The sequence below is a fragment of the Platichthys flesus genome, chromosome 6 (genome assembly GCF_949316205.1).
Source record: "Platichthys flesus chromosome 6, fPlaFle2.1, whole genome shotgun sequence".
Lineage (NCBI taxonomy): Eukaryota > Metazoa > Chordata > Actinopteri > Pleuronectiformes > Pleuronectidae > Platichthys > Platichthys flesus.
Window position 1 is genome coordinate 22,426,786 of NC_084950.1, and position 13,196 is coordinate 22,439,981.

Genomic DNA, 13,196 nt, shown 5'->3' on the forward strand with positions numbered 1-13,196 from the left:
CTCACTTTCTGGTCTGTTTTCCTCTACAGATCATTTCAGGTCACAGGCTTGTGCTGCAGGGAAAAATCCCTCTGAGAGCAGGAAAGTCATGAAAATCTGTCCGAAAGCTCAGGAAAAAAAAAACACGAAAAGAAAATCTCTGAATGGGTGCTCTGTGGGAGTACAACTAATTTTATTAGCCCCCTTGGAAACATTCAACCTCACAGTTTCTGCATAAATTAAAGATAATCCAGTGTAAATTATGCAAATATATTCACTCAGCTAAAGAAGGGGGCGGTGTGGTCGTTAGTTGTGTGGTTCAAAAAAATCCAAGCCAGCGGTTGAAACCAAACTGAGGGAGACTTCACTTAAGAGTTTAACAGAACTCAGTCTGTGAGGATATAACACAGGGATGTTGCATCATCTGTACATCACTGAGAAGATGAGTGAAGCTCTGAATCAAAATGTGGAGAAAACATCAGGTAACGTCTGGTGAAGTTTTCATCTCAACAGTTTTCACACTGATTTCTTCCATGCAGCCGTCGGTTTCACCATAATCCCAAGAAAATCAACATGCAGAGATTTCAAATTTCTACAGGGAGATATCCAAGACAATCCAAATAAAGCCAAAGTGGAGTTGGTGAAGGAAGTTGTAATCATGTTGTTGTGAAGTGAAAGAACTTTTAAAATGGTATCAATCAGGGCCAGAGTAGGGGAGCAGAGGACCACAGGGCAAAACTCAATTGTTAGAACCCAACCTGGCTTAGAATGCTGGGGTTTGAGATGTTGATTTTTCATTGTAAATGTACGAAACAGTACCTTCAGAAACCCGGGTTTTTTAGCATCAGTGACATTGTGCGTCTGTGTACAGCTGTGTGCTCAAGTGCTGAAAATGAACCTGGTATGAAGACATCTCAAATATCATCAACACCACAAGGCCACAGCTGTAAATGTAGGCTGACCTTGAAATACTGCATTAAAGTAATTGAACTGGATCAACATTTCAGCAGCAGCGTTTTCCTTCAACCAGTTTTCCTGATGAAATGTTTCCATACTATTGACATCCTTCCCTAGTTTATCCTATGAAATTAAATATTCATTTGGAGTCTCACGCATGCAGCTCCCACCAAAATGATTCTACACTGTTGCATGGTGCAGGGAAGGATAAGGGACTTTGGTTTGATAAGTCAATCCCTGCCAGTTACACATCCAGTACACCAAATTACCAAATACGCAGAGTCACGTACCGTGGCCCATGGTGCACGAAAACAGGTCCATATGGGTTTAATAACTAGTTATTGCAAAAGAGTGAGTGCAGACAGTGTGTGTCAAACTAAAGTTTCTCATCATAGAGGCTACATCATGTGAGTAAGTAAAGAGTTTCATCTCTCATCCAAGAGGCTTCTACAGGTGAGTTCAACAGGTCTTGTGAGGAAAGAAAGGATCATATCTCTAGACCCCGAGTTCTTAATCTGTTTCCCATTCGTTTATTTTGTTCTGTTAAGGTAACATTCACACAATCACAGATCTTTTACCATCTATTTGTTCTCGTTTTATTCTAACCCTTTTCTCCTTGTTGTCAGTTCACTTGTCCATGTCTGTGATCGGTCATACGCAGTAAACACAGCCCCTTTTATAGTCACACGGTCATATGTAGAGTAGGAAAGCCTGTGTTGACTTTAAGAGAACAGGCCCCTGATTATTAAATCCTGTAAAAATACTAATAAAGCAGCTTCACAATCAACATCAGTTCTTCTCTGACTGTTGAGCGCTGAGCTGGTTTGTTTTCTGGGCTTGTTTTTCCAAAACCTATGATCCAGATGTCTGACTATAAAAACCCTTCATCTGGCTAAAATACATATTTAAAAAGCAAGAAGATATAAAAAGTTTCCGAAAAAATGTGACTTAAAATGAAATGAAAGACCGTTTTGACTCTTCTAAAAGACAAACAAAACTGAAACACTCACAAAGGGTATGACACCACTAGCAGGGTTCCAAATGAAATGCTTGGTTACCTTTATTAAAATGACAGATTTCTGCTGCATTTTGGATGATATCTGTACGAAACTCAACAATGTCGTCATGTGGTGAGCAGGTGGACCCAAAAGTAGGAGACAAAAGCACTGTCACACACAAACAGATATGGAACGAGGGGAACAAGGAAGGCAGGGATGAACACAGGTGAATCACATTAGGAAAAAGTGCAGAAACAAGGACGAGTGTGATGCAATTTTGAATTTCTACCCCTCTGCATTTCACAGGAAGCTTTTTAATCCACAACATGTATCAGGCTACTGCAGTTACTTTTCAGACTTTACATCAAATACTTTTACAAAATAAAATGATCCCTGAGGAGGCAGCAGTGTTTAGCTGGTCCACCAAAGACACATTTCACCTCTGAACTTCATGGCTTTATTTTAATAACTGTGACAAGACATGAAACTGTCCACTACTTCATTCAAAAATCTAATAATTTATGTTTTGACACTTGGTCAGTGTGAACTGCTGGACTAAACTCTCCCTCTATGAAGGTCAGAACCACCTCCATGAAGAAGCAGCATCAATATAGTGCTGCTGAAGCTTTGATGCATCAGACGTGCTGTTCTAATAAGGTCATACCGCTCGGGTACCTGCTTTTCTTTCTTCTTTTCCTTTGATTCCTTTTGTTTTTCATCTTCTTTAGTTCCTGTTCACCTGTGCCCCAGGTCCACTCTCACCGTCCAATCCTGTGTCCTGCCTCACCCAGCTCCCCGCTCTATTTACAGTTCCCTGCTCCAGCTCCCCTGCTCTGCTGTGTCCCAAACCTGAACAAACTTCAGGTTAACAACCTCTCTCCAACTGTGAACCCATCTTCGCCCCAGAAATCAACAGCATTGGTCCACAACATACGTTTCAAACTAAAGACATATATTATAATGCATCAGTCACAAAAGATATTTTTGATATAATGAGTAGATTTTTATTTACTTTGTGATATTGGATCTTTTACTAATATCAAAGTATACGTTTTTATATATGAGTACTAAAGTCTTGATATGAAGCTAAAGGATTACTATTCTCTTCGGTGTGTCTCTGCTGGAGGCACAGAGGTGACACTGTTTTCATTTTCATCACTTCTTTGGTTTTAAAAATCTAATTTTCACTTTTAAATTGTTAAATTCCTTCACTCCAAATTAACTTATGAAATCATTTACCCTCTTTGAGTTTGATATAGATTTGTGAATGGAGCTCTGCTTGTTATTCCTATTCATCACAGCCAGTAACAAAGAGGTGACCAGGCCTTTGCTATTAGAGAAGTCACCAGTTGACCTCATTTCAAAGACTGTGGACAAATTGAAAAAAGAAAATAAGAAACAGACGGGTATGATGTATATTTCCTTGTTAATTGTATTTATATTATTTTGTTAATTGTATCTTATCTAAAACAGGCAACATCTTTAGTGTCTCTTCTAAAACTTTATCTTATTAGAAAGCTTGTGAATGTTTGACATTTTTGACATGTTTTATTTTTATCTTCATTTGATTCCACTCTTTACTTTATGATCCATTTGTCTTTCTCTACTCTTTGAACACGGCTTTTAATTGTCAATAAGCACAACATTTTTTATATTATATTTGTGTTAATACCTTGTCATCTGACTATAGAAACAGTGGAGCAGATTTTCCCAACACACACAAACACACAAACACACAAACACACACACACACACACAGACTGGTTCCACATTCCCAGAGTGAATTGTGATTTCTGGGTCAGTGCTGATGTTTTGGTCTCCATTTCAATGTGAGGTGCGAGTGTCTTCTGGGGGCCAGGAGGTCAGCAGCCCAGCGAACTGCGCCACACACACTTGAACACAAAACAAAACCAAAACCTCCTCTTTGCCGTTTCACTCAATTACTCTTTACGTTGTGTTAATGACTCCCTGCTGTCTGCAGGCTGAGAGTCACCAGCTGCCACTTTACTTGAGTCTCCATCAGCACCTGATGTTGTCTTCTGATTTAAAAAAAAAATGATGCTGATGCTGCAAGTGTGAAATACATAAAGTGGAATCTTACTTACATGTTTTGTTAACCACTTAAAGGTAAGGCAGATTCCACCATCATTTATTTACCCAGAAATCCTCAGTGATGTCACCTGTGGCCTTGTGATAACTCAGTGACTTTATGACCATGACAAAATCTTTCCACAGACAAACAGTTATATAAACACCATCCAAAAGAGAGACAGAGAGAGAGAGAGAGAGAGCCACCCACAGTGAGCTGCTGTCACATACCGAACAGGGTTAATTAGCTTGTTGTAATTAGATTAATTGATTCATATAAACTGATTAAAACTAATGGAAATGGCTTTGAGGCAACTTTTCATCTTGATGCGAGGAGCACTGCATCAAAATCTACTTCACTATATCACTTTATATTATGACATGGTGCATAATTCAACCACTTTGGGATTTAATCAACTAATAACCAAACAGGTGTACAGGTCAGCTTGCGGACTGCTGATGCTGTCATGCAAAATACACCTTTGCAGAATAGACATAATAAAGAACAAAAACTGGTTTTCGTCCAGAATCTGTTTGTTTGGGTCACAACAAGGCTCAGGCTCTGCTTATGTTCCCCTGGCTCTTCTTTTTAATCCTCTTTCTCTTAGTCTTTCCTTCTGCCCTCCTTTCTTCCTCCTCCCTGGCCCCTCCCTGATTCCCTTTTCCCGTCATATTCTATTTTTCTTGATGCATCTCCCTTCACCTCCCTGTTCTCTCCTGTCTTCTTTTTCTTGTCTTGTTCCCTGCTTCCACTTCATTCTCCCTTCCTCCGTCATGTATTTGGTTTTAGCCATGTTCATTCAGTCAGTCTGGCCCGTTCACCTCATTCCTCCCCCTCCACTATAATGTAATACAATACAAAATACATACATTAATAGAAGAATTGAACTCATTAATAAAATCAGTAAGGTCTGTTAACAGTGAGAAGCTGTAGTGTTGGGAGGAAGTGAGGCCGGTGTGTCTGTGGGATGTGGGCGGTGCACAGCTTCAGTCTGCCGGCTCCTGTTCAGTCAGTCGGTCGGTGTGAAGGAGAGCGGACGAAGCGGAGCGGCGCACCGGGACCCTGGATCTGTACTTTATCTATATAAATATATTAATATAAATATAAATATATATATACAACCACGCACAGAGAGACCACCACCGCAGACCGACCGGCAGGAGAGGAGCAGCATGGAGCTGTGAGGGCGGACAGGGACCTGCTCCCCAAAATAACCTCTGGTGATCTGTTTATTTGACGCATCTGCGAGCTTTGCCCCAACATGGAGACTCCGGGCTGCTGGCTGCTCCTGGCTGCACATCTCCTCCTCCTCTCCCAACCAGGTAGGACGTGCTGTCATCCTCCTTTCCCCCCCACACATAACCCCCCACACATTCTCTATTGTCATCCGTTTTATCAAAGACTGCGCGCTTTTCCACTTGCTGCGCAAACTTTCCTGTGATTTCGCAGCAGCCCTCAGGTGAGATGGGAAGTGAAACACCAAGTTGCAGAACAAACCGAAAAACCACTCCGCGTGTAGTTTGTGTATTTTTATTTTCATCAAACTCACAAACCGCCAGCTTTCATTTATCACCAGGACCGTGTCTGTGGTGCGTAACGCGCTGTGCGTCACATCCAAGGAAATTAATCCAAAAGCGTACATATATATATCCTTTTTTTTAAACACAAATGTCCTCATGTCTGGTTGACAGAGTGTGTCTCTGGTGTTTGCTGTTGATGATCGCACTACGTCTGTGGGAGCGCAGATTAAAATGTTGCGAGTCGCAGGGCGTCACATATATCAGCTCCAAACCGGAGCTGTCAAGCATGAAGAGAGAAGTTTGGACACGGTAGTCTGACTGGCTTATTAAGGGTGTCACAGGCTCCAGATCTGGCAACAACAACGACAGTGATCCCAATGTATCCCCAGAGCAGATACTATCACTGGAACAAATAACAACCTATAAGTCTCAATTCCAGGCCTGGAACAGAAATCAAACACATGGAGCTCTTTGGTTATTGAATAGGAGGCTGTAAACTCAAGCACTGATGTCTCTGACCTGAGGAGAGACAGGTGCTAATGTTGATAGGTGGAGATGGAGGGGCTCAGGAGGTCAGTCTGTCTTCAAACCCATGGGATATAACTTCAGCTGGTTTCAGGGTCAAGTGGGGTGTGTTTCGACTGTGAATCTGCCTGCTGGAAGAAATGTAGGGATACAGGTTTAAAGAAAAACAAAAACTCAACCCAGGCTCGCTGCCCAGCCAGGAGCATTCAGATTGCAGGTTCTCATTCTGCCACAGGAGGTAACAGGTACCTCTGTGCTTTGAACCGAGAGATGTGTACTTGCTTGTTTTGATCCCTGACCTTTGGCTCATTTTCTGCTTGACGGTCTGATTGAAGGGTTGATATGTGTCACGAGGGGATCAAGATGTGAAATTAAACTCTACTGGTCATTGAGTCAGTGAACAGGAAATGTAATGTAGGGGTTCCAACTTAATTGTGTTGCTTTTTATGTTTAGTAACAGTGCTTGGTGCCTTTGTAGCGTCTCACAGACCCTCTGGAGCTGTCAGTCAGATCCCATGATCTCCTTCTTTATGGAGTTTGCCCAGTGGATGATGCACACGATGATTTGCTCACAAAATGATTGTCATTCTCCTCAGTGTTTGTCCAGAGCAGAACATTGTGTTTCTCTACACAAGACACTTGACAACTTAGTATAGGCCTGATCCAAAATTAAAACATCAGTATCAGTCCTGTAATGCGAAAAATGACTGGATATGAAATGATTAAAATAGACCCTGTGAACCCTAAATATCATGTAAAAGCTTCACTAAGAAAAGGGGACATGCTGTTAAAGAGAGACGTGTGCGGCCGCTGTTCTTTGACCAGAACGAGAGTGAAGGCTGCACATGTCGTCACGCCGCTGTAATCATGTCAACTGTGTGGACATATTTTGAGCTAAAAAAAAAGCTAAACAGCCAAGTGTAATTTATGTAATTCAAGTATCTCAAGATATGGAAACTTCAACTCAGCAAACTTTATGAAACACCATATAAGGCGTTCAATACTGCTAACTTGATATCAGGTGCAATAACCTTAAGATGGCCATGTTACTGGTTCTGTGTTTCACAGTACATGGACATGCTATTATTTATGTTAAGTACTTGAAGTTCTGGTCTGAATTGTCATTTGTTTGTTAAATAAGGTATTGGCTGCAGTGTTAACTGTACCTTGTATTTTACACCGGGATTCTACTTCCTGTTAGTCCTAAACTTTTGCACCAATTTGCACTTCACCTTGAATGCTGCTGAGTGACCAACCAAAATTTCTGCTGAAAATTCAGTTTGTTCAAAATTTTAATAAAAAAAGGAGCAGCATTGAATTTACCTAAATCAGATTGTGGGCTATTTGTCTCTTCTTTATGGGAATATTTCAATATATGTGTCAATATCTATTGCTTAGCTGTTTTAGTAAAAAATACTGTATTGTATCGTTAGACACTCAAGGTTGTGATATGGGTATCGGACATGAGAAAGAGAGTTTAAGCCATCCATAATCACAGGCATAGTATATCCTGTATCAACTTGTCCTAACACCTCACAGAAGGAACATGATGCTGCATGGTTGGAAATGTCCAAACCTAGGAGGATGTTTTTATTATGTTCATTTATTACAGATTTACAGAAAACATCTGCCTGTCTCGTCCATCAATAAACATATTCGGCATCTCTGCAGACATGGATATCTCTGCTACAAACGTAGATGAATGTCACTGGTATTGGTGAGTTTTTGATTATCTAATGTTGTATCGACAGTGGAGATAAATCTGAATTTGTCACTGTAAGTCTGAACACTTATTCTGCGGTTTGGCCTCCCAGCCGCATGGTACCGTCACACTGGGCCGGAGAGGACACTGATCTGCTTGGCTGATCGTTGCGGGGGGAGAAATAAAACAAAGATTAAGGGGAGAAGCTGGTCAGGGCCAGTTTTAGCCAAAGACTTGTGAGACCTTTTTTTGTGGCAGCGCCAGCGAGTCTGGATCCCTGCAGAACCGTTCTGTACCTGCAGAAGGCTTCCGGGCTCCATCGTCTCCTCCTCCCTGATTTTTTTTTCTTTGTCCTAGCTTTTTTTTAAAGGAGCTCTTGACAAAATGTCACAGGACAAAGGAAGTGCCAGCTCGCTCGGAAGGCAGCGCAGGAATGGTTTGAGGTGGAAGAAAAAAGACACGTGGAGAAAATTCAGCGCCATCTGTCTTCCCAAAAGATATTTGTGAATGGGCAGTGCCAATGCCCTGCGCTCCGTCTGGACTCATGGAGTCACCGGGTCTCTTGTTGTCTAACAGGGAGTCTGCAGACAGATGGCCCTCTCAGTCAGGCAGGCTGTCAGTCAAACACACTGAGATGCCGAAATATGACGCAGTCATTATAAAAATATAAATGACTCGTTTTTTAATTTTTATTTAATATGACTAAAAACTAAGCAGATAAACATTAAGGCTAAAAAACTGCAGGTAGCACCAAATACAACCTTTTTAATATGATGTTAGAATTGAATCAGCTCCTCTATTAAACAAATAACCTTTACCTTTACAGAAGTTAGCATGCTAACCAGCTAGCTCCTACTAAGTTCATCACTTGCCGACATGAAGTCCAGAGAATGTCGACACAATTGGGTCCAGACTTTCTCCAGAGTTTCCTTTTCACGTATGAAACAGGAGAGTCACCACAGCACTGAAATCTCCGTAGTGTTCAGGTGAGGGTGGGTTAGCATGTGGAAGCTGCTATGGACATCACATGTTTGTTTACTGCACATCGACACCAGCACCAAAAACCCTCCTGACTCTCTTTAGATTTCTTCTACTTCTGTGGCTCCTCTTTTACGTAGAAACCTCAGAGAGAGCCACATGTGAGCGCTCCCACTCCCCGGACGGACAGAAGTGCAAAAGATGCTGCTTGTAGCTGACACATAAAATATAACATTTACAACATTGATTAGAAGAAACTGTTTTTGCATGACAACTGAAGTAGAGTAGTTATTGGTATATCACCTTTTTTAGGAGGTAGTTCTATTGTTAATTCGTAATACAATATGGAAGCAAATAATTGCTTTAGTAATTCAAATTAAAAGACTGTATACCAAATTTAATAACTAATGAGTATTTAATATGGGATACTGAAAACCACTGGATTTACTGGGTACTTGAGATGTAAATATTTGACACTTTTCAATTCACATTTATTTTTATAACACAAAATCACTTCATACATTATGTCAAGGCTCTTTACATATAGAAAGGTCAAGAAATATAGTTTTTGAGAAACCCAAGAAGGTTCCCACCATGAGCAAGCATTATGTACTTATGATACAATATCTGAGTTTAAATATGTTGAAATATATATATATATATATTTTAATGAACAAAGGAAACCAAAGTTGTAGAAGAACTCTGATCCAAAAATAAGTCAAATAGATCTTCCTTGTCTACATATATTCAATCTCACATTTTAGAGCATGACCCTTATAAATTGAGAGTTAAATACAGTATATAACCTCATTTGGCAAAGACAGAACCAAGTCTTTGGTCACCTCCTTTTTCTAGAGTCCTTCACATTCATGTCTTTATTTCCTCCTGTTTCCCATCATCCTCTCTGTCTCCTTTCTTTCCATGGCGTTATCCCGCCATCTCTGTCCAAATCAGCTTCAGCTGGGCAGACGTCCCTTGCTGCCCCACTGGTAGTCTGGGACAGAGAAAAGCAGATTTCCAGTCATGGCAGCAGGGGTATTTGATGACCAGATTAGTGGGTATTAGGCTCAACGGCATTCACTCAGGCATAAACAGGGGCCACCGGTTTGAATCCACCAGAGTCGCCCCTCTTTTTTCCTCTCCCCTGGCCCTCGGCTGAATGCAAGCCGGGGTTACGTGGGGAAACAACCAGCTGGGTCCTCGGCGGAGGTCAGCTGAGGAGGCCCGTTCGTCCTGCGCCGCCTCTTCGGGGCCCGGCCCGGAGAATTATTCTGTCAGAGGGGAGATTTGTTTTGAAACAGTAGGGAAGGGGGCAACTACAGAAAGAAGGGAGGTGTAAGGGGATGGATTGAGGGGGGTGTAAGGCTGTGTGTGTGTGCGGGGAGTGATGCAGAGCAACAGAGAAAAGAAAAGGGGGGGTGGGGGGGGGCCCTGGCATTTAAGCTCGACGCATGATGGCACTGCGATTTGTCCCAGTGGCGGCGGTGAGAAGGAGAGGACGCTGTCACACTGTGAAGCTGGAGCAGAAGTGTGGGAGCGCAGTGTGTTAAGAGGAGGGGGGACAGGGGAGCACACACACAAACACACACACACACACACAGACACATTCATCCTCCAACACCTCGAGGTTGGAGGCCTCACAGAGTGATGGAGCGCAGGTTAAGCAGCACTCCTGCCTTCATTAGTCTTCGTTAACATCCCCAGCCTCATTACCCTCCACTCACAAGCTCACTGTGTCTCCCATCACTGTTCTCAGGCCTCCATTCCCCACATACACTGTAAAAACACTAAATCCCGGATCGGATTTGTGTTAGTTGGTCGGTTAGCTCCACAGCTGATGGGATTATTCAGTGTTCATATAACTTCATTAGTGAATGATCAGGAGCAATTTAGGGTTCAGCGTCTAGTCCAAGGAAGCTTCAGAATGTGAACTGTAGGAGCCGGGATCGAACCACTGATGTTCAAAATAGTGGACAACCTTTTTTAATTCCTGAGGCGGTTATGGACTTTTTGTAAACCTCTGCCAACAAAGTTATATTTTCATTGGCTTGAGTCTGCCTGTCTGTCTGTCCATTCATTGTGATTTCCATAACATTTTGTGCTGGGTCGGCCATGACCCAAGGAAGAATCCATTACATTTTCGAGCGGATCTTGATAAATAGCTTCAGCAGAGTGATCAATGTTATCTTAGAATTAGAAACCATACGTGAACTTAAATATACGTGCCCTAAAAGTAACAGAGAAAGTAATTATGAAAGTCATACCTCAGCCATCATGTCCTCACGACCTAAAAATACAGTCTCCCATTGCACCAAGACACTGTTTACGTAGGTTGGAGTTTATTTCATATACAATACTGAAATGGCAATACCTCCGCAGTCCAAACAGTCTCCTTAAATTCAATACATTCATATTTCAAACACTCAAAGGTATCAGTTCCATAAATGAACCTGATTTATTTCAATCATTTCCTGGGACAATGGCAAAAATGTTGACACGTTTTTCAATGTTAATGCAAGTGGAATACAATTCCTGGAGCTGCCCCCTGATCTGGATTTGAACCAAATTTGAATGGGTTCCTTCCTGACCCCTACCACGTCCTCCCACCAAGTTTCATAGAAAACAGTTCAGCTGTTTTTGTGTGATCTTGCTCACAAACAAACAAGCATGCAGGGGTGGAAGGTGGTGGAGGTGATAAAAAAGCTGTTGTTTCTGTTGTAGGCTGAGCAGTTGAACTGTGCTTTCCATCCATAATTCAGCTAGAACATGTGTGAAAGTTTAGACCCCATGCTCTCTGTACTGTCTAGTACAATCACATAGTCTGGATATCTGGTGGATCCCGAAAGGGATTTTGAGAGAAACATGTAGAGATCTTTTTTGCAGTGCATTTCCTCAGGGCTGGATCTTTGTTTCTAACTCTTCAGTCTTCTTTAACATTTTTCTCATCCGGCTCCTTCCTTTTTCTCTCCTCTGCTCTTAATCTCTCATTTTCTTTCCTCCTTCCACAATGTGTGTGTACCGCTGTACATCTTCCGTCACCCTGTTGTCCCACATCTCTCCCTTTTCAGAGCTTCATTCCTTCACCCTTCAGCAGCCCCCCCCCCGCCACACACACACACACACACACACACACACACACACACACACACACACAACTCTCCCTCCTGAACCCCCTTTGCGTTTTTTTAAATCCGCCTCCTCCTCCCCATTTATCTCCCCTCTCATTTCTGGACGGGTAAGGAATGAGAGGTGACCAGTTTTTTTTCCCTTCAGCCAACCACCTTGTCCCTGCTGGTGTTCACCTGGCGCTCTGCCAACACCTTCACCCTCCTCCTCCTCATCCTCCTGTGTGCTCACTGCCTCTCTGTACAGTGTAATGGATGATGGGCAGATCCGGGTGGCCCACAGTGCGTGTGAAAGAGGGGCCACTCACACCAGAGCCCATTGCAGTGGAGAACAAGTGGCGCCCCCGTGGAGTAGCTGGTGGAGCGCCATTTGATTTGTCCTCCGCGCCATTTGATTTGTCCTCCACTTTTCTGTGTGGTCTCTTTCTCGATCCTGGATGTTCGATGGCCCTCATCTCTCAACCAGCTGAATGTGAAAGTGACGCAGAAAAAGGCCAGCGATAATAGGCCTGCGTGGAGGACATGGGTCGGTCAAAGTCCTCTTCAGTAAAAGGGCAGACTCGCTCCTTTTCTTCCCCATTCACCGGCTGGTGTAGGGCATCCAAGCAGGTGAATGTGGACGCGCTTTAGGCAGATGTTGGCCTGCACAAAAGGATTCGATGGGCCTCAACAAGGCTTTTCAAGTATTTACAGAACATTTACATTTACATTTCAGGCATTAGTCTGATCCTTTTATCCAGATCATCCTCCATTGAGTGCAGTGGGAGAATGAGCTTAAATTCCTCGATCGACGACATTACAAGCTCACAGTAGCAGGGGGTTGAGCCGTACAGCACCATGTCATTACTCCAGAGACTCTAAAGAAGTAAGAGAAGAAGAGAAAAGAGCAGAGAATCGAGACAGATATGTTTAGAGTTTTATTTTTCCTGTTACAATCTGAAAGGCAGAAGTAACAAATTAATTTCACGCAGATTTTCTGAGCTCCTGGGCCACAGAACCTTCACAACAATGAAAATAAACACTGGCTTAATAATAGTATCATTGTTAAGTTTATATAGAAAACATTTTAGCAGCTGGCTAATTTCACACTGAGCCACACGATCATCCCACAGGTGCACTGGTTGTATCCACTGTTCACTCTGCTTTTATCTCCGGTTTGGCCTCCACCAACACCAACTACGAAAATCTCTCTCTCTCTCTCTCTCTCTCTCTCTCTCTCTCTCTCTCTCTCTCTCTCTCTCTACAAAGCTACAATAGGTGAAGAACAACCACTTAGTGTTAGGTCTAGAATGCTAATACTATTGAGTAAAACTAAAGAAACCA

At 42.5% G+C, this 13,196-nt stretch overlaps 1 protein-coding gene across 4 annotated transcripts in view; it reads left to right on the forward strand.

The window, feature by feature from the left end:
* Window positions 1-5,052: 5,052 nt before the first annotated feature.
* Window positions 5,053-13,196, forward strand: part of ptprz1a (protein tyrosine phosphatase receptor type Z1a) — a 74,517-nt gene continuing 66,373 nt past the window's right edge. For all 4 annotated transcript variants that reach the window (XM_062390617.1, XM_062390618.1, XM_062390619.1 and 1 more), the window contains exon 1: window positions 5,053-5,345. In XM_062390617.1, coding sequence (XP_062246601.1) covers window positions 5,285-5,345 — 61 coding nt within the window. In that variant the 5' untranslated portion in view covers window positions 5,053-5,284. The remainder of the gene's footprint in view (window positions 5,346-13,196) is intronic.